Source organism: Hemitrygon akajei, chromosome 15, assembly GCF_048418815.1.
Source record: "Hemitrygon akajei chromosome 15, sHemAka1.3, whole genome shotgun sequence".
Lineage (NCBI taxonomy): Eukaryota > Metazoa > Chordata > Chondrichthyes > Myliobatiformes > Dasyatidae > Hemitrygon > Hemitrygon akajei.
In genome coordinates, this window is record NC_133138.1 from 77,160,336 (window position 1) to 77,180,810 (window position 20,475).

The 20,475-nt window shown below is 40.0% G+C and overlaps 1 protein-coding gene across 1 annotated transcript; it reads left to right on the plus strand.

Annotated features, from left to right (window-relative positions):
• Nucleotides 1-637: 637 nt before the first annotated feature.
• On the plus strand, nucleotides 638-18,052 carry LOC140739487 (transmembrane emp24 domain-containing protein 9-like). The gene is made up of 6 exons (XM_073067838.1): nucleotides 638-814; nucleotides 6,048-6,148; nucleotides 9,755-9,880; nucleotides 11,091-11,237; nucleotides 14,336-14,486; nucleotides 14,635-18,052. The coding sequence occupies exons 1-5, from the start codon at nucleotides 676-678 to the stop codon at nucleotides 14,483-14,485; spliced, it is 663 nt and encodes a 220-aa protein (XP_072923939.1). The 5' UTR covers nucleotides 638-675; the 3' UTR covers nucleotide 14,486; nucleotides 14,635-18,052.
• The last annotated feature ends 2,423 nt before the right edge of the window (nucleotides 18,053-20,475 follow it).

The following is a 20,475-nucleotide window of genomic DNA, read 5'->3' on the forward strand; positions in this document are numbered from 1 at the left end:
TGGGTTTAGTACTTTTTTTAAGAAGGATTATATGGGTCAGCACAACATGGAGGGCTGAAGGGCCTGTACTGTGCTGTAGTGTTCTATGGTTCTAACATGCTGCACCCAGGACAAATCCTCTGAAACGACAAGTAGCTGTTGTAAATTAGTCAAGGTCTTGTGCACTTTATATCAAACCTCCTCTTAACCTTTGTTCCAAGACTAGCCACAGCTTCTCCTATCAAACCTTTTAAATAAAATCCCACATTCCCAGAGTATTTGTATTAATTCTTCTCCTGCGCACTTTCATATTCTTTCTTACGTCGTGACAAGAATGGAATATTATTATATATGGAATACCAGTTATTGAATCCTTTAACAAGACATTTACAATGACAAATCTCCTTATCCCTGGATCACTCAACACAATTTACTTACCTGGACCTAGGTGACACAACTGACCAATCAGAACGAGGAACTACAAAAGAACCGCTTTGAAACCGCGGAAATAAGGTATTATCCAATCATTATCCAGTTTTCATACCATCCAATCAATAAGCACCGATCTAACCCATTGGATTGTACGTGGCACTCAGGAGGCTCCTTGCTGATTACGTCATAGAGCGCTTGCGCATTTACCAGTCCCTTCGCCGGCTGCGAGTTGTGCGCAGGCGTGTTACGGGTTGTTGAACTAAGATGGCGGTGGGTGGATGGCTGCATTGCTTGTTGCTGTTTCTTTTTACCGCCACCCTGTGCTCCGGCCTTTACTTCCACATTGGGGAAACAGAGAAGAAATGCTTCATTGAGGAGATACCCGACGAGACTATGGTCATAGGTAAAAGAAATGATGTGTGGCTGCCTGGGCCTCTGACTGACACGTACGCTCTTTCAGGGCGGGCAGACAGCTGGCGAGGCCTGAGCCGGGCTTGGGGCTGAAGCCACAGTCTGATATCCCTAATGTTGTTGATTGCTGAGGGTAGGGAGTGCTGGCTGACCTAGCAAGTGTTTTTGGACGGTTTTATAAAGGTTTTATTAATTCATTTTTGAATGATAGTGGGGCCTGTAATCTGCATCTTGAGGGTCCTGAGTTGGTTAGTCTAAAGTATTTAATTTCCTTGTATTCAGTTGCAAGATCTTAGTCAGGTGATACACTTCCAGGTACTTTTTCTATGCCAGTAGTACAAGTCGCCACTTTGTTATGAGAGAACTGTCACTTTATAAGTGACTTGGGAGCAGCAGTCATAAATGCACTTTAGAGTTAGTTAACCATTTTTTCTTGAGGAAAAGGAGTGCATCTTTGCAATGTCACTGAAATTTGTATGTCGAGTGTTATGTAGTGGATGGTTCTATCAAGATTGCTATTGCCATGTCTGATGGAATTAATGAATTAAGTGAGGACTTTGATCATGCGGTTTTGGGTATGGAGGGGTAAAGTTAGTAAGTTTTACTGGAATTGGGGGTTTTGAGGTTTATTTCAGCACTTACTGTGTGTTCTGCAAAACTCTCACTGCCATTCCCATGTGCGAGCTGGGAACCTTGCTAATTCTCCATGGATGGAATGACCTGGCTTAATGTTTATGCAGCTTTGCAAATATTTGTGCAACATTGGCCACATTGGGAACTTTCTCTAAGTGTATTGAGGAATTTATCTCCACATTGGCTGTGAATACTAATAGTGCATAGAGGGTCATAATGCTGGTACAACTTAATTTTAAAAGTAATGGTTGTCTGTTTAAGAGGGATGAGATACAAAAGGGCAGGGAAGTAGTTTTTTTTTCCAGACAGTTATATGATACATAAGGGTAACAGATTAGGTGGGAATGTGGAGTTGAGGTTGCAATCTCATTAGCCATGATTTTAATGTTAGAGTATTCTCTGGGGGTTGATTATTTATGTTGTGTTTAGAAGTGATTAGTTTCAAGATGTGAAGAATCGTCTGAAACGGATGTGTTTTTGCTCAATGTTCATCAGCTCCTTGTCTTTGCAGCTGTTTTTCAAAAATTAGGAAATGTAGATGCATTCTTAAGTGATACCTAGGCGATGGTAGGAATGCATCAGATTGTATGATTTTCCCATGAGAGCTGATGGTGAGAGGAAAGTCTGCTTTTTGAATGTTGAAATAAAATGCTAAGTTGATGGACAATTACATCTGCCTCTAGATTCTACCTACAGATGTTATTGGCAATTATGTTTGAAGGTTTGACCCGTGCTTTTGTTCTCTTTGGAAGTTATTATGCAAATTATGCTAGATAATTGCTATATGGCATTCAATAGGTACATTTAATGTCAGAGAAATGTATACAATATACATCCTGAAATTCTTTTTCTTCGCAATCGTCCTTGAAAACAGGAGTGCCCCAAAAATGAATGACAATTAAATGTTAGACCCCAAAGCCCCCCCAGCTCCCTCCTCCCACGCACAAGCAGAAGCAAGGTAACGGTCGTCCCCCCGTCCTCCCCCCCCCCCCCCCCCATATCAGCAAAAAGCATCAGTGCCCTCCACCAAGCACTCAGGTATACAGCAAGCATCAATAAAGTCACAGATCTTCAGTATCCCAAAGACTTTTCGTTCACCCGGTTATTCAACGTACCACTGGTCTCTCTCTCTCTCTCTCCCCCTAACAGGGGAGACATAACAAACAACTGGCTGATTTACGATGTTAAAAGTTTGTTGCGTCGCTTTTTCTGAGCTCTGCACCAAGAGAGTCGGCCCCAGAGAAGCGCAGCTCCTGGGGCACACAGCCCACGGCCCCTAACCCACTGCTCCCGATGTTCCGTGTTCTCCCGTGATGCTTCAGTCAGGGGCACCAGCCCAGAATCAGCATGTCTCCAGAGCATCCAAAACCCCTGAAGGCGCTTGCCTTCCAGGCCGTGTCATTGGGATATCAAAAAGCAGCAGTTCGTGAGACCCTGAGAGTGGGTCCCATTCCCGCAAAGAACCAAAGTCAGAGTGTAACTCCAGGTCAGGGTCTTCAAAAGAACCTTGAAAAGGAAAAAAAGAGATATCAAAGATAGAAATAGAGCTGTTTCTGAAGGTGCAAGCAAAGAAGTCACCGTTCAGCTCATCATGACTGCTCCGCCCCAGAAGTCTATCGGTACCTTGCCAATATTTGCTTAGTTGATGTCATGAGTCATGACACTTTGGCCTCTGGCACTTGGTGTTATCTGATGGAAAAGCTTGTTTAAAGATCTATCAGGATGCTAGCTGAGGATGGAGAGGCTGTATGAAGGAAAAACTGACTCAATACATATGGATGAACTGACCCATTCCAATGTTGAAAAAAATGAGTTAGAGTTTGATATTGAGTCTAGAATGGCTGCATTATGCCTAGACAGATGATGAGATAATATTCTTCACAGTACACTGGGGCTCATGCCTGAGTAGGAGACCAGTAGGGTGGAAAGTTAATATATCACACAACAGGAAGCTTGGTCTGTGTGCAGATGCTCTGCAAAGCAGTCATCGAAACTGCATTTGATAACCACAGACTAGCGGAGACCACAGTGTTAACACTGAATACAGTACATTAGTTAGCAGCGTAAGTGAATATCTGCTAGGCATAGACGGACTATGTGGGTCCCAGAATGGTTGGAAGGGAAGAGCCAAAGGTGCAAGTGTTGCATCACCTGCTGTGTTGTAAATTGTCATGAGAAGGGAAATGTTGGGAGATACAAGCAGAGTATGAAGTTGTGAATGGAATAATTCCATGTTGGGTATGGAGTTGGTGTCTGGTGGTGGAATTTCATCAAAGGTTAGACAAATTGCACATAATCTGTTGAATGCAGAGGCAGGTGGGGTGGATAGTAAAGGTCAGGGAAACTATTGTTGCATGCTGCGGGAGCTGAAGTTGGGAAATAAATGAACTCAATGTTCAAAGGAAAGTTGTCATCAAAGTACGTGTATGTCACCATGTGCAACCCGGAGATTCATTTTCCTGTGGGCATGCTCAGTGAATGTATAGAATACAAACAGGATCAATGAAAGATCAAACCAGAATGCAGAAGACAACAAACTCTGCAAATACAAATATAAATAATGAGAGCCTGAGAAAACTGATTGTGGGAACATTTCAGTGATGGGGTGAGTGAGTGTAGTTAATCTCTTTTTATTCAGGATGGTTGAGGGGCAGTAACTGTCCTTGAACCCAGTGGTGTGAGTCCTGAAGTTCTTGTACCTTTTACCTGATGGCAGCAGCGAGAAGAAAACATGACCTGGATGGTGGGATCTCTAATGGATCCTACGACGGTGTTTTGTGTAGATGTGCTCAATGGTTGGGAGGGATTTACCTGTAATGTACTGGGCTGAATCCAGGACCTTTTTGTAAGGTTTTCAGTTCAAAGGCATTGGTGTTTACACACCAGACCACAATGCAGCCAGTCAATACTCTCCAGTACATATCTACAGAAGTTCATCTGCAAACTCGTAAGGAAGCAGAGGCACTGTCGTGCTTTCTTTGCAATTACATTTATGTGATGGGTCCAGGATAGATTCTCTGAAACAGTAACACCCAGAAATTTAAAGGTGCTAACCCACTCCACCTCTGATCATTCAATGAGGACTGATTCATAGATCTCTGGTTTTCCCCTCCTGAAGTTCCCTGACCTTGTTGACATTGAGTGAGAGGTTGTTGTTATGACACCACTCAGCCAAATTTTGTCTCCCTCCTGTGTGTAATCTGGTCAAGGCGTAGCCATGGTTCAGAAGAAGGAAGTCATCTCAGAAGCATCTGTGTGGAAAGTCTCATCAATAGAGAAAATGTGAATCAGTCAGAGAAACTGGGCAAATGGATTGTGAATTTGCAGGAGGCAAGCTTGTAGAGCCAGTTGTAGGAGTTTGTAGATTTGTGATGGGTGTTAAGTTAATGGGCATCTCCCTAAAATGGAGGCAGGGATTGACAAAGGGATTAGTAAGAGATCGACCATATGAAAATGAGCTGTGTGGAAATTGGTATCAAAAGTAATATTTTAAAATTCTGTATGATTGCATGAAAGTAGTTGTCAACGTACCAAGAAAAGATTTGGGGGTGAGGCCCAGGTAGGACTGAACTAAAATTTGCTTCATGCATCCCACCAAAAGACAGGCATAGCTTAAGGCACATATGAGTTTAGGGTTACACCTTTTTATCTGAAGAGGAGTTGAAAGAGTTGTTAAGTTTGAGAATGATAGGCAGATTTATGGTAGACAAGAGCTGGGTTTCTATTCGGGGAAGAAACGGAGGGTCCTCATTGTGAAGGACAGTACTTTCATAAAGATGAGCTGATGGGACCAGGAAATTGGAAATTTCCAAAGTGGAGAGGGAATCATTTGTGACAGATGTGAAGTGGAAGGGACTGGACTGGGGAAAAAGTGTGGAGTCAAAATAAGAAGAAACATATTTGGGGTTATTGCAAGCCCTCTTGGGCAGGAGATGGAAGTGGGCTGTGCGACTGCAAGGCTGGAATCTACAGAGAGGAGATCTGAGGAACATCTCCCCACATAGTTCTAACAAATTGTTCTTGGCCTTGGTTTCTCTTTCCACAGATATCTTACTTGCCCTTTGCAATTTTTTTTTCTTTATCTTAATTGAATAAAGTTAAAAGCTGCTAATTTATGATTGTGTAGTCCAGTATTACTATTTCTCATAATTGTCTCCAACTTCCATATTACTAAACCTGAAAGGTTCATACCTAACCAGTTTTTTTAACCCCCCCCCCCCCCCACTCACCACCTCTACCTGGCACTACCTGCTTATCTTACACCCCTCCTCAGTCCATCAATTGCCACTCCCCTTCTCCTCTCTGTGCTGGCTGTCTTGCCTCTCATTCAGTCCTGTTGCAAGGTTTGGACCCAAAATGCTGACAGTTCTTCCTTCCCATATGCTGCATGACCTGCTGGATTCCTCCAGCACACTTTTGGTTGCTCCAGATTCCAGCATCTGCAGTATTTTGTCCCTAGCTTGTTAACGTACATTGAGCAGTTGACCAGAAAGATTTGGTTTCCAGTAACAGTCTCTGGCCATTGATGATGCCTGCTGGAGCAGTTGGTGTAGTTTAGCAAATAATGGTCAGTTTTTCATTTAATTTTTCAGGTAATTACAAAACATTAATGTATGACAAACAGAGGGAGCAGTATTTGCCATCTCCTCCAGGGCTGGGAATGTTTGTGGAAGTGAAAGATCCTGATGAAAAGGTATGGTATGCTCCAAATTAAAGCAAAATCTGTCTGGCTTACTTAGTCCAAAGTAATTGGCTTTTCAAGTGGATTTTGAATTAAAATGTAGGATATTAGCTTTGATTTCTTTCTGCATCTTTTCCTTCCAGTTTGATTTTGTTTCAGAAAAAAAACTATTTATGAAAGTTTTCTATTTGTATTCAATGAGGTAAACTGTTGTTAAGAAAGTTTAACCAAACATTAAAAGAAATCTGCATTGATGATAGTTGGTGATTTATATTAAACAAGGAATTTCCTTTGTAGACAAGAGGTAGTTTGGCCAATGCTGGCCAAGAAAGGATTTTCTTTTCCAGGGAGCCCCATTTTTCATTGTGATCCTTAACTGTGTTGACACCTTTTTAAGTGTGAAGACTGTTTCACCCATTGTTGCTATTTCAGACAGTGAGTTTCCTAACTGCCACTATTCTGTGTTTCAAAAACAAAAATCCTAAACTTCCCTCTGTTCTATTAATTCTGAATTTCACAAACATGCTGTCTAGGTCTCTCACAATTTTGTACTTAATCTCCCATCACACCCCTTTTAACAGACAGATTTGTCTCCTTACATAGCTCAAATTCTCCAGCCTTGGCAATGTTGCTGCAAATCTCCTTTCCTCCTGCTGGACCTATAATGTCCATCTGTGATGATTTGAGCAGAAGTGACTGTGCTTGTATAATTAAAGTCAAATATGTATGCTGTAGCACTTTTTATTTGCAGTTATTTTGTAAATAACACTATTCTTTTGCACTTCTGATTAGGTGCTAACTGCATTTCATTGCCTTTGTATCTGTACTCTGCACAATGACAATAAAGTTGAATCTAACCTAATCTAATCGAGATATACTGAATGCAGCCTTAGCCACTTTATCTGCCTGTCTTATTTTTCAGGATCTCTAAGCTCCCCTTGCACCTCCCTGCTAAGTTGAACATCATTGCACATTTACTTTCTACCTTTGCCCCTCTCAAACACATTATCTCACTTTTTGAAAATTAATTCTATTTGTCCTTTTTGTGTCCAGCTAATCATTCTGGATCAGTGTGACTTCTTGGGCTTTATGAGCAAGCTTGATAGAATTCATAAAGCTTAAATTTAAAAAAAAAAGCAGGAGCATGCTAATTGGCTCCTTAAGCCTGCTCTACCGCTCAGTAATGTGACTGATCCTCTGCTGGCTGCAACACCACTTTACCACACCCCTCGACTCCATGATAGCTTAATTCTCTATAAATCTCCAGCCTGGAGAGTTAAAGGGTTTAACATTTTCTGCTCAGCAGCCTTTGTTTAAAGTGTTGCAAAGTCTCTGGGGGGGTGGGGGGAATGCTCCTTGTCTACACTTAGTTGGGGAACCATTCTATTAGCAACCACTCAGTTGTTTTTCTCTGGACTAACCTCTCATTTTCTGCACTTTGAATATACACTCATCCTTTCTTTTTGTACTAATCTCTTTATCCCATGAATCAAACTAGTAAGCCTTCTCTCACTGCCTTAAATATTATTTTTAGAGCATATCTTTTTTTAAAAATAAGGATCCAAAATTGTAAGCACTGTTGCAAGTACATTCTCTGAGGTGAGCCTCCTCTGCACTGCCTCCAAAGCTAGTATATCCTTCCTCAAGTATGAAGAACAGAACTGCACACAGTAGTCCAGGTGTGGCCTCACCAGTACCCCGTATAGTTGCAGCATGACCCCCCTACTCTTGAATTCAATTCCTCTAGCAATAAAGGCCAGCCGCCCATTTGCCGCCTTAGTAACCTTTTGTAACTGCAAGCCAACTTTTTGTGATTCATGAACAAGCACTCCCAAGTCCATCTGCACAACAGCATGCTGCAAATCTTTCACCATTTAAATAATAATCTGCTCTTCCATTATTCCTTCCAAAACGGATGATCTCACATTTACCAACATTGTATTCCATCTGCCAGACCTTGGCCCACTCACTTAACCTATCTATATCCCTCTGCAGACTCTGCACATCCTCTGTACAGTTTTTTTTCTCAGTTTAGTGTCATCAGCAAATTTTGCTACGCTACACTCAGTCCCCCTTCCAAATCATCAGTGTAAATGGTAAATAGCTGTGGGCCCAGCACCAATCCTTGTGGCACCCCACTCACTACTGACTGCCAACTGGAGAAACACCCATTTATACCAACTCTCTGCCTTCTATTGGTTAACCAATCCACTATCCATGCCAATACTCTTCTTCCAACTCCATGCATCTGTATCTCACTTATTTAAGTCTCTTGTGCGGCACCTTATCGAACGCCTACTGAAAATACAAGTATACGACATCCACCCGTTCCCCTCTATCCACTGCACCCATTATGTCCTCAAAGAACTCCAATAAGTTTGTCAAACAGGACCTGCCCGTTCTGAATCCATGCTGCGTCTGTCTAATGAAACCATTCCTTTCTAAATGTTTCGCTATTTCTTCCTTAATGACAGCTTTAAGCATCTTCCCGACTACAGATGTTAAGCTATAATCACTTTTCAGGCTCAGTTGTCCTGGGACTTGAAAGCCCACCCATCTTTATATCAGCATGCACTTAGCTATTTGGCCCCTTAGCCCATTAATCTATGTTACAAATAGTTGAGCACCCAGCACTGTACACCTTCAGGCAATGCACCAGTTATTTATTGCCAATCCAAAAACAACAGTTTTATCCTGAATATATTTTCTGTTAGCTGACAATTCAAGCATTATTACATCCAGGCCTGCGTTTGACAGAAATTGAATGTCTTCTGGAAGTACAAATGCAGTATATTTATCCATTCTTATTTATGGAAGCGTTTGCTATCTGTTATTATTTGTTTCTTGTTTCTTTACTCTTAACTCCCTATCTTTTCCCTCAATTATATTTTAGTCATCTTTTGCTGATAGCTACAAATTTCCCAGTACTCTGGCTTATCACTAATCTGAGGCATTGATCTTTGTAGGGTCTTTGTACTATTATACCTTAGCTTCCTTAGTCAGACTCCACATTCTTCTCTTGAAATATTCCTTTCAATCTATTGAGATTTGTCAAGTACCAATATCCTTTACTATGAGATCATTAATTCAACAATACTAGTTCTAACTTAACTTGCTTCCTGATTGATTCATCAGTGTATTGCCAAATGATCATCAAATATAGCACCCAGTGCTCCTTGTTGATTCCTCAAAGATTTAGTCCTTTTAGTCAGAAACTACCATTATCTAACACATTCACCATAACTGTCTTCAGTCACCTTGTGTCTCTCAGTGCTGATTTAAGCTGTCCCTTGGAGTTTTTCTAATAATTTTCCCAATACCAGTTTCCCAGGCCTTTGGTCCAGGACTAATCTTGGATCCTTCTTCTCAGATAACTTTGTCATTTTCATAATGACAAGTTAAGTTCAGGTTTGTTGAAAGTTAACACTCAAGTATGTTATTGCTGTTGATGGTCCATGGGTTTATCAGTCCAGCTTAATTTAATAAAATGGTGTGGATATTTTTCTACATGCCAGGCTGCTAACTGCCAGTCCAGTATTTTATCATGTGCGCAAGGTTTAAAAATGGTAAAATAGAGGAAATCAAATATTTACTGTATTGCCTTCTTATCCTTTGCAGGTTGTTCTCTCACGACAGTATGCTGCTGAGGGACGATTCACATTCACCTCTCACATTCCAGGAGAACATCAGATCTGCCTGCACTCTAATTCCACCAAAATCTCTCTCTTTGCATCAGGAGTCCTGGTAAGGAATGAATATACGAATGACATGGCGGAGAGAAGGCTAAAATTAGTAACAGTAAATGTTTTACTATATAGCATAGGTCAGTACTGTTTTATCATGCCATTAATTCTCATTCTACCTCATTTACTTCCACGAGTGTATTCTATTTCATTCTACCTATTTATTCAGCATTACTTTCAACGTAATTTTTTTAGTTGTTCATCTGTTTTCTGTGACATGTTCATATTCTTTCTACTGCTTGGTAAAGAATTTCTCCTGAATTTTTCACTGGCTATTTTGATGTTTTTTTTGTTGTGGGCTAGCCAAAAAGAAAAGGAAGATGTATTTATTCATTGCTGTTTAAATTACATGTGTTCTAAAATACTTCGCAGTTAAGGAAGTACTTAAGCCTTTATCCTAAAGAATTCTGCCAATAATCACCCCTGTTGTCTCGTGCTTTGTTCTTTCATCAGTAGAGGTTTCATTGCAAGTTGATCCTTTTTTGTCATATCTTCAAATCTGTACTACATCTTTTTCATGCCTATTCTTTATGTAATTTGACGAACAGAATTGTGCATGTAACATGAGTGTAATTTAGCAAGGTAGAAAACGTCCCTTATTTAAAAGACAGACTCTTCTACCTTGCAGCTACTCCACACCATTACCAACAGTAACCAGTTGTATAAATTGTCCCTTGGAGATGGTTTGGGAGTGTGAATGACTGACTTTTAATTTGTGCTTAAGCTATGCCATTGGATACAGAGGGAGAAAATGGCTTTGGAATTGTTTTCTGCAGAAATGTTAGATAAAAACTAGTTTGCCTGATTGATCACCAGAAAGGAAAAAATACATGAAAGTATATTGGTTGGGTGGGTCTGCGCTGTTAATGTGAAGCAATATTTAGCTTAAAAAAAAAAGTTCCTCCTTTGAGAGTGCTGTCCTAGATTTGGTCTTGCAATCAATTTTATGGGAATCGGAGATTTCCTGGGATATTTTAATTGTGATTTTGCTTGTGGATGGATGTATAAGTGTAGAAGAAAAGGACAGTCAACAAATTCTGGCTGATGTCCCTAATTTGAGACTTTATGTTCATAGTTTGACACACTCATTCAATACAGAAAAACATTTTGCCTAAAGTTTCATGATGGATTCCTTGCTTTGTCTCTGCATAGTGGTTACTCAACCATTTGCACAGAAGGTGTCTTAATTAAGGATTTTCTTTCTGTTACAGCGAGTTCATTTGGACATTCAGGTCGGTGAACATGCAAATGACTATGTTGAAATTGCAGCAAAGGACAAGCTCTCAGAGCTTCAGCTTCGAGTAAGGCAACTGATTGAACAAGTGGAGCAAATACAGAAAGAGCAGAACTACCAGCGAGTAAGTTGGCAGGAATTTTGGGAGTGGTGATGGTGGAAGTAGGTGACCTAATATAAAAGTATTATAAAAGTATTATCGCTGGACTGGTAGTGGGGATAAGCTCCCACTGCTTATTAAATGCGTGGATCTCAAATAGCCTCTAACAATCAAGTCCAGCTTCTGGTGTTCATGTGTGGCTTAGCTACCAGGTCTGGTTGAACAGTTTCTACTGATGGTAGAAGGGCAAAGGTGGGTTACTGATGCCTTAAAACCAGCTGCCTTGGGCAGAAGGGGCCCTTCAACCATGGTCGGCAGCTTGTATAGGAGAAGGAAAGCTGAACTCAAGCCTCCAATACCTTGCGGCTATACCCACTCGTGGGGAAGGCTTTGGGAGTAAACCCTGAGGAACAATCGAGCTGCAGTCCCTAAGGCTGGCCTGTGAGTTCAATGCTGACTGGTAACTCCTGTGACTCACTGATACCAAGCTGTATCAGTCCCTGCCGTTCCTTTGGTTTCATCAGCAGTCTGGAGAGGGGGAGCCTGCTACGTGGACAACAGCTTGCTCTCCATATAGTATTGGCCTGGCGTGTGTAGAGGCTTGCGTATCCTGTAGACAGCTGGGATGCAACATCCATGGTCGACCTTGACCAGCGGAGGGCCTCATTAAGATGACTGTTGATTTGTAGTAATGATAGTAAGGAGGGTTTACTGTAGCCTTGTTTGCAACTATTAAGGAGATGTGTGAGGGAAGCAGGAACATCGGTGTGATCAGAGTAAGCATACAACTATAGGAGTAAATGAGAGGTTTATTTGTAATTATCATTTGATTAAGTGTGAAGGAACATGATTAATGGAGGGGTAAACTAAGTGGGCGGGAGGAGAGGCTGAGTTGTACAGTACTGTGCACGAAGTCTTGGGCACATGTTTTTAAAGAGTTCTGTAAAGCAAAGGTACTTTCAGAATTAAATGTAAAGTTTCTAAATATTGGAACATTTACAATAGAGTGCAGTAAACACGCTATATTCTTTAGGTACATTATCATGCAGTTTTATAAGAAAATAGGCTGTTAAATTGTTCTAGGCATCTTGGAGACCTTGCCACAGTTCTTTTGTAGACTCTGGCTTTCTTACTTGCTTCTGTCTCCAGGTCATCCCAGACAGCCTTGATAAGGAGATCAGGGTTGTATGGAGTTCTTACCACGCAGAACCACATATTTAAAAAAAAATTTTAAAAATCCAGGTTGCCGAAGACTGGACCAGTACTGTAACTCTCAGTGGGAGGATAAAGATGGAAATGAAAATGGGAAGTAAGGCAAGAATTTGAGTTAAAAGTGTGTGGAAATTGTAGTCAATCTGGCAAAAGAAATAAACTGTGAATGTGGAGATGCCACAGCAATAAAATTTGATACAAGTCCCTATGTTCTGTATCAAGGAATTGTCTATGGTCAGCGTGCTTGGGTTTACTCCACACCTATTTTTGTTTTCTGCCTTAGTAACAGTGTTGTGGCTTACCCAGAGTTGCTTGTGAAAATCAGATAAAGATAGAGGTCACTGAACTTCCTTGTTTAACATTGCACCAAATTTGAGTCATTTTCAGTGGAGCATCCTCTATTGATCGTTTGCATGTTTTTGTGGCTTTGGCATTTAGCATCGATCTCAGCAGCAATCTTAGAGGGACAAATTGCAAAGCAAGTAATGTTCTTCTAACTGTGGGGAGATATTGCTGTTGAATGAATGCTCTGTTGGTTTAAGGGAGGTGTTTATTGAAGAGTGGGGTCAGAGACCTGGGCAGGCTGGTGAAATGCATGCTCCCAAGAGTTGAAGAAGAGTAGAAGTTTTCTGTCCTTCCCTGAAGTTTGGGTGACCTTGCAAGCACAGCCCTCAACAGTAATAACTGATGTTTTATGGTGCAAATGGTTGAGGCAAGGAAACTGAGAGTCCATGTCTTCCACAGGCAAGGAGACAAGGCATATGTGTGTGGTTGTACCTACAGTTGTAGGAGCTCAGGTTCCAAAGGATAGAATATAATTTGAATTATAAATTAATATTTTTCAGAAAATCAGTTAATAAATACTACTTCTGTGAAGAATCAAGTATTTTTCCAATTACTGTGTTGAAAAATTTGTAGGAGATGGGGAAGCAGTGCAACATACAAGATCCAAGATTTGAATTTCCAAGTGAACACCAAGGCATCCTGAAATGTCTGCAAAATTGGTTCAAATGGGGTTAAACCAATTTCATTTACTGCCATGCTAAATGATGCAGTTGAAGGATAGTGATTAACCAAAATTACAAAGAACTATTAATTAGCTATAACTCTCCAGGTATAATGCATTATTCTTGCAGCAGCATAATATATGGAATAGTGTACATGGAGTATGTTTGAGTATCATTGGAGTGATGTGAAGGTGGAATTTTTCCCTAACGATTAAAACATTTTCATAAAGCATTAAGTTACATTTTTCCATTTGCAGAGCAGCAGCAGCAGCTTTGCTTGGCCCAGCTTATGTGTGTTAAAAGTAAAGGCTGTGCTATTCACCACCATGCTCACTCAACTAGATGTGCTGAGTGCATGAACCATCTTGGCTTCCTCCATCAGAAAAGTCAGTTATTAGCCAAGTCACTTCGGTTGACGAGATAGGAAAACAAAGCTGAGAGTTCTAGACAAAGCAAAAACAAAACTCATCCCTGCTGAAACACCTTCCAGAACCCACAAACTGTTTTTGTATGCTTAGTAGCCTTATAACTACCTACTGTTTCAAGCATAAACAAGCAGTACACATTTATTTTTCTATTGATTGCCTGCTTTGAATCATTAGCAGCCTTTGGTTTCCTTCTATTATCTGTAAATTGCTAACGTGCAGAAGTATTTAATTTTAATGCCGATCCAAATAATTCTATTAATATTTTATACCCATTGAAGTTATTGAATGATCTACTGAGTGGTGACCACTTAAGGAAAGCTGAAAATGTTGGCTGTGATCTTGTACAATAGAAAACTGGAATGGCTGTCAACTACCTGCATTTGTATGGAGAATAGGGTAATAAACTGAGGTCTACAAGATGTGGCCTTCTGAGCTGTAAGTGGTCTACATTCTGAAAATATTTTTCTCATTTCAGTATCGGGAGGAACGATTCCGGGGAACTAGTGAAAGCACCAATCAGAGAGTATTGTGGTGGTCAATTGTGCAAACGCTGATACTTATCCTGACTGGAATCTGGCAGATGAGACACTTGAAAAGCTTCTTTGAGGCCAAGAAACTTGTATAGGGTATGGTTGCATTAATCTGTTCTAATTTGATTTAAATACAGCACAAGGCTGATTGGCCAAAAGCTTATTTTCAGTTACACAAGTCATGGCTCATTGGATTTTTCCCATCTTCCATCCTCCTGTCCCCTTCGCAACCTCTGACACGTAGTGCCTCCAAATGAAACTTGGCAAGGAGCAACTGCCATTTGAATTTTTAAAAGACGCCTTGGCTGTTAAAAAGGCAGCTCTGCCCAACCAACATCAGATGGTTGGAGCTAACTACTTTGTTGCCTCTGGACTTCCAGTATCTTGTCAAGCTACTGTAAATGTTTCCTTTCTTCAAAACCTTGTTAAGTAAGTTGACTAATTTTAATGTTTTAGAATTTTTTAAGCATTGTCTTGTGAACATCCCCTAGAAACATGCATAACATATCTTTGTAACCTTTCCTTTTATCTATAATGTGTAATAGCATTCTCACTTATGACAAAATGTGATTCTGGAGTTTTGAGTTGTGATTTTGGATGCTGTAGACATGGCACTGTCTGTTTCTAAGCAAGAATTATATTATTGATTTTCTAAGTTTGGGGGCGGGGAGAGGGGTAACATGGCTGATTAATTATCGCTCTGATTTTGTGTACAAGATGATATATGATTGTATTGTCATTGTAATTGAAAACTTTGGTTGTGTGAAAGTCACTGAGGGGCAAGTTCTTTATAAACGAGTTTGAAAGGAGTGATGTTGCATTTATTGAGCTGTAATTATACAGACAGCATTAAATATCTGTAACAAGACTTTGTGACAATCAGGAATCCAGTGGCATGCAGCCAGGAGTAGAAACTGTAGGTTTCCTACTCTGGCAAATTAACTTTTCCAGTGCCCTGTTAGTCAGTCAAGCAAGATGTACAGTACCCATATAAAGTTCAAATTTAGCTTTCTTTTTAATGGAGTAATAGTGGCATGGTGGAAATTTCATTATAGAGTTTTGGAACTTTTTTCTCTTGTGGATTTCCTCTTAGTGGGGTAAATGAATGTAGTCATAGCAACTGTTTGCTGTTGCAAATTGGGGGTGGGGTAGAACCCCTTGGTTGCATTGAGAAACTGCTGGGTAGAAAACCAAGTGGTGAATCATTCAGGACCTACTGATCCAGATGGGAGTAAGATTCTGTAATGTGGAGCATTCAGAGCTGTCAACTACTTTGCATCATTTAGTACAATTAGTGTCATTAATTTGCTTGATTGGAAATTTGTTTCCTGGTTGTAATAATCTAGTTTGGCCATTTGCATAGATATTAATGTTGTGACTGACATTTGCTGCTGCTTTGGTTATTCTTTTAGCAGATTATTTAAGGAGAAGTACCAGCAATCCAGTTCTCTAGGATTAAACTGGTCCAAAAACTGAGGTAGTCTTGCAGTTGAGCAGTCTCCTTTGGATTGTTGGTCCCATATCCTGTTGTCCAAACCATATGCCATGGTTGCTTTATTATAAATCATGCTTGTTAAATGATTTTGAGCTCTATTTCTAGTTGAATCATTGCTACAGTCTGTGCCCCAGCCTTTGATCATAGGTGGGTAAATTGAATGTTAATAAATGGATGTGTTTTCTCCTGTTTAAAATAGCGAATTTTACACTTGTTTCTCCTAAAGCTAATTTCTTGGTTTGAAGATCTTCTGGAAGCATACCTCTATTACCAAAACAGCTTGTATTAGTCCCCTTGATCAGGACAGTCATGATCATAACCTATGGTCTTAATTGCTCCTCAACCTCAAACTTGATGGGGAATGATTTTTATCAATGGTCTCAAGTAGAGTTGTCAAGGTGATGTGACAACTCTGTGACATCTTAAGTGCTGCAGTGTTACTCTAGGATTGTGCAGCAAACAGCTTATTATAGGAGAACAAAGGGAAAATAGGAAAACTATTCATCGAAGAAATGTGGCTAACTGAAGCATTAATTGGCACAGTCAGGCCTGGAGTTAAAAGTTGGATTAAAGATTCAAGAATTGTACTCTTTGGGGAAGTAGTATGATGTTGCTACTAATAAAATGCATGTTCTCTCATCAATATCTGTGAAGAGGCCTTGGTACATTGATAATACTTAGTTGTGTTTAAGGGGAGGAAGAAAAGTGGATGAAGTCGTTATTTGTGTCTCCTCTTTGGTGGTTAACTGCAAATAGCAACATCTGTTTAAAAACAGTTCTGAGAGCAGAATTTTAAGTGGTGTTGAACAAAGAGGAAATTATGAAATTTAGATAAAGGGTTGTAAGATAAACCTGGAAGGTTATTGCGTGGGATCAACTACTGACGGTGTTCAAAAAAAATTGTACCCATGAAGTAAATTTATGCTTGTTTCTTTAACACTGTTTTTACACCATTCAATTTTTATTTGGAACTTTAAGCATTTTGTTTAGAGGTTCATTACTTAAAGAGCTTCCCTCTTCTGTTTGTTGCAGTAAATAATTTGTAATTAATTTGACTGGACCATTTTTCACATGTTCTCATTTTTTTTGAAATAAACTATTTTCAATCTTTAAGTTTCTCATTCATCTTGCATTTGCTGTACTAAAGAGATTTGCAGTTCTGAGCAATTGCTGGGTTGGTGTACCTTGTGTCATCAATGCTTTAAAGCATGCCATCGTCTCATTGCATTGAGGTCTGTATGCAGAATAGTCTTGTTAAATGGATAATGTTTCTACAGAGCACATGCCATCATATACTGAGCTTTTCATTTTAATATAACAATGGTAGGGAATTGAGATGTTCCTGAACCTACTTTTGAAAACACAATTATCCCTGCAAAGGACCTTCAAGTCTGGCTACAATATTCAGGAATGGAAGAAGCTGAATTCTGTACAAGGTGCTTTTATTTAAATGAGGTAATATCAGCAAAAGGATTTAAGATGAAAGCCCTTTATCAAGTTGCAACTCTACCCATTTATTAACTTGCTGAATGTATTCATACAAGGAATTATTAGAAAGCAAGACTACATTACACTACCCATGTGACATTGTATAGAAATAGTACTATGTGGTACTGATAGGACATGAATTAACTGACTTTTGATTGGTTTGTGCTACTATTAGGCTACATTTCCTGAGTGGGGAAAATGCCCATCGGTCCCGAGCAGATGGGATTCAGGCATGGTTTTAATCTTTGCAAGTCAAAAAGCTGCTCTTTATCTTTGCCAATGAAGAACAATTACATGGTTGAGGTATCGGCAAATGTCAGCACTAATTTTCTGAGAGACTAGTATGTAAATGTCATCTACATTGAACTTAAATTCACAAGTTCTTGATTAATGTACTGAAATTAAAATAGATCCATGTTTAGATAAACTTCATACATGTATGATGGATTCTGTAAAGTGAAATAAAATTAAACCTAGGATTGCATTCAAATTGTATATCTGAATGCATTTCTGTGACTGATTGCAGTCTGCTTTAAATGTGTGTTCAGTATTTAAATTCTGTGGTGGAATTGCCATAGTTAATTTTTCAACAAAGCAATAAGATGGTATTTGTAAGAATTATTTTAAAACAATTTTATTTTTCACTTAAACATGTTTAATAAAATTGTTCACACATCTATCCTCTGTCCTCTTGGCATTTGTGAAGTCCTGTTTTTGACTATCTTGCACTGACCAGACCTTGGGTAGAATCTTCAAATTCACCGTGTATGAACCCTGGGCACCAATCCTGATTGTAAGAAGCAATTGTGGATTTGTATGGGTCACTATTTACTAAAATGTTAACAAATTTCCTGTCACATGCCCGTGATAATAAAGCTGATTCTGGAATGCTGGGAAAATGTGTTTGCTTATTGCTAATAGAAAATGTATTTAACTGATTTAACCTTACTCAATGCTTTGTCCTAACTTGGCATCATTGCCTGAGTTGGGAGTGCTGAAGGTGCTTGTGCGGTAAATGGAAGTGTTTTGTGCCTCTCAATATGCAGGCCTTAAAATACAGGTTGAGCACCCTTACCCGAAATGCATGGGGCCAAAAGTTTTCTTTGGATTTTGAAATATTTGCATCTATAGTTGCAAGAAAAGGTTTGTAATCCATTTGCAGTTACCTGGTTTTCTACATTAATCGTGAATAAAATGTGATTTGATCTTCATCCAAGTCAATAATAGACAAACATAATCTGCCTAAGCTAATAACACAAACCATTGTACTTCTCATTGGTACCGGGTACACCATTTAGACAATCTCAGTCTAGGTTCAAAAACATGAACCTCTGAAGGAATGCCTTCTACAAAAGCTGTTTCAAAGGTACATTTAATGTCAGAGAAATGTATATAATATACATCCTGAAATGCTTTTTCTTCACAATCATCCATGAAACAAGAGTGCCCCAAAGAATGAATGACAATTAAACATTAGTACCCCAAAGTTGTCCCTGCTCCCCTCCCTCCTGTGAGTAAGCAGCAGCAAGCAACAATCCTCCCCCTCCCCCATCAGCAAAAAAAAGGCATCAGCACCCATCACCGAGCACCCAAGCATGAGCAAGGCAACAGTAAAGATAGACCTGCTGTACCTCAAAGGCTACTTGTTCACCGCAGGTGCTCTCTCTCCCTAAATAAGGGAGAAAGAGATGTCTCCTTTTCACAGCGAGAGGGGAGACATAACAAACAACTTGCTGGTTAACGATGCTAAAAGTCTGTTGCATCACTTTGTTTTTGAGCTCCGCCCAAAGATCTCAGGTCTCTGGGCACACAGCCGTAGATCTTCCAACTCCCCTGAGTCGGGTGTTCCAATCAATGATGAGATTGGAGGTGTGGGTTGTAGAGGTGCCCTGCCCTATTTTTTAAAAAAAGACAAACAAAGTCAGTTCACTGTCAGAGCCTGCTCTTCTCCAGAAAGATCTGTTTATGTGCACCATGCCTTGGTCAAAACAACTTCAGAGAAACTTAGAAGAACTGTAGAGATGCATGATCCTGGAAAAGGCTACAAAAGCATTTCTAAAGACCTGAGTTCATCAATCCATAGTAAGAGAAATCATCTACAAATGGAGGAAATTCAGTACTACTGCAACTCTTCCTAGGAGGGGTGGGTGTTCAGCAAAGATCACAATATGCAATGCTGGAAGAGGTGAAAAAGAACCCAAGGGTAACAGCAAAAGATCTGCAGAAAGCACTAGATCTTTTTTCTCTAGAACATATATGTCAAACTCAAGGCCCGCGGGCCAAATCTGGCACCGCGGTGGAATTATCTTTGGCCCGCGAGATAATATCTAATTACTATTAAAGCTGGCCCCAGTAATCGAAGCGCCTATGGCGTATGATATGGCTAATGCTGAGTTTATTCAGGTACCAGGTTTTCAGGGTTTTTAGTGTTTATTCGGCAGTCTTCTTCATAAGAAACGGAATTTGTAAAGTGAAACACTTTGTAGTTACAGCAGAGACTGAGACACATGAGAGCAGGCTGAAAAAATGGAGGCAACGAAAGCTGCGTTCGCACGTGTCCGACTGATCCGGCCCGCATGAAGCTGCATTTTGTTCAATCCGGCCCATGACCTAAAATGAGTTTGACACCCCTGCTCTAGAACTTGCTAAAGTTCTGCTCATGTGTCCACTATAAGAAAAACAGGCGAACAAAAATGGTGTTCTTGGATTGACACCACAGAGGAAACCATTACTCTACAAAAAAAAAATTACTGCATGTCTCAAGTTTGCAAAAGACCACCTGGATGTTCCACAATACTTCTGTGACAATGTTCTGTGGACAGATAAGACAAAAATTGAATTTTCTGGCAGAAATGCACACCACTATGTTTGGAGCAAAAAGGGTACTGCACACCAACACCAAAACCTCATCCCAACTGTGAAGCATGGTGGCGGGAGCATCATGGTTTGGGGCTGCTTTGCTGCCTCAGGGCCTGGACAATTTGTAATTGTTGAGGGAACAATGAATTCAAAATTGTATTAAGACATTTTACAGGAGAATGTCAGGGTAGCAGTCCATCACCAGAAGCTTTATAAAAGTTGGATGATGCAACAAGACAATGA

Excerpts from the sequence above, each read along its gene's own strand:
- LOC140739487 (XM_073067838.1), top strand. The coding sequence starts at position 676 with ATGGCGGTGGGTGGATGGCTGCATTGCTTGTTGCTGTTTCTTTTTACC. Across the intron at positions 815-6,047 it reads CGACGAGACTATGGTCATAG|GTAATTACAAAACATTAATG; the intron begins GTAAAAGAAATG and ends TTAATTTTTCAG. Across the intron at positions 9,881-11,090 it reads TCTTTGCATCAGGAGTCCTG|CGAGTTCATTTGGACATTCA; the intron begins GTAAGGAATGAA and ends TTTCTGTTACAG.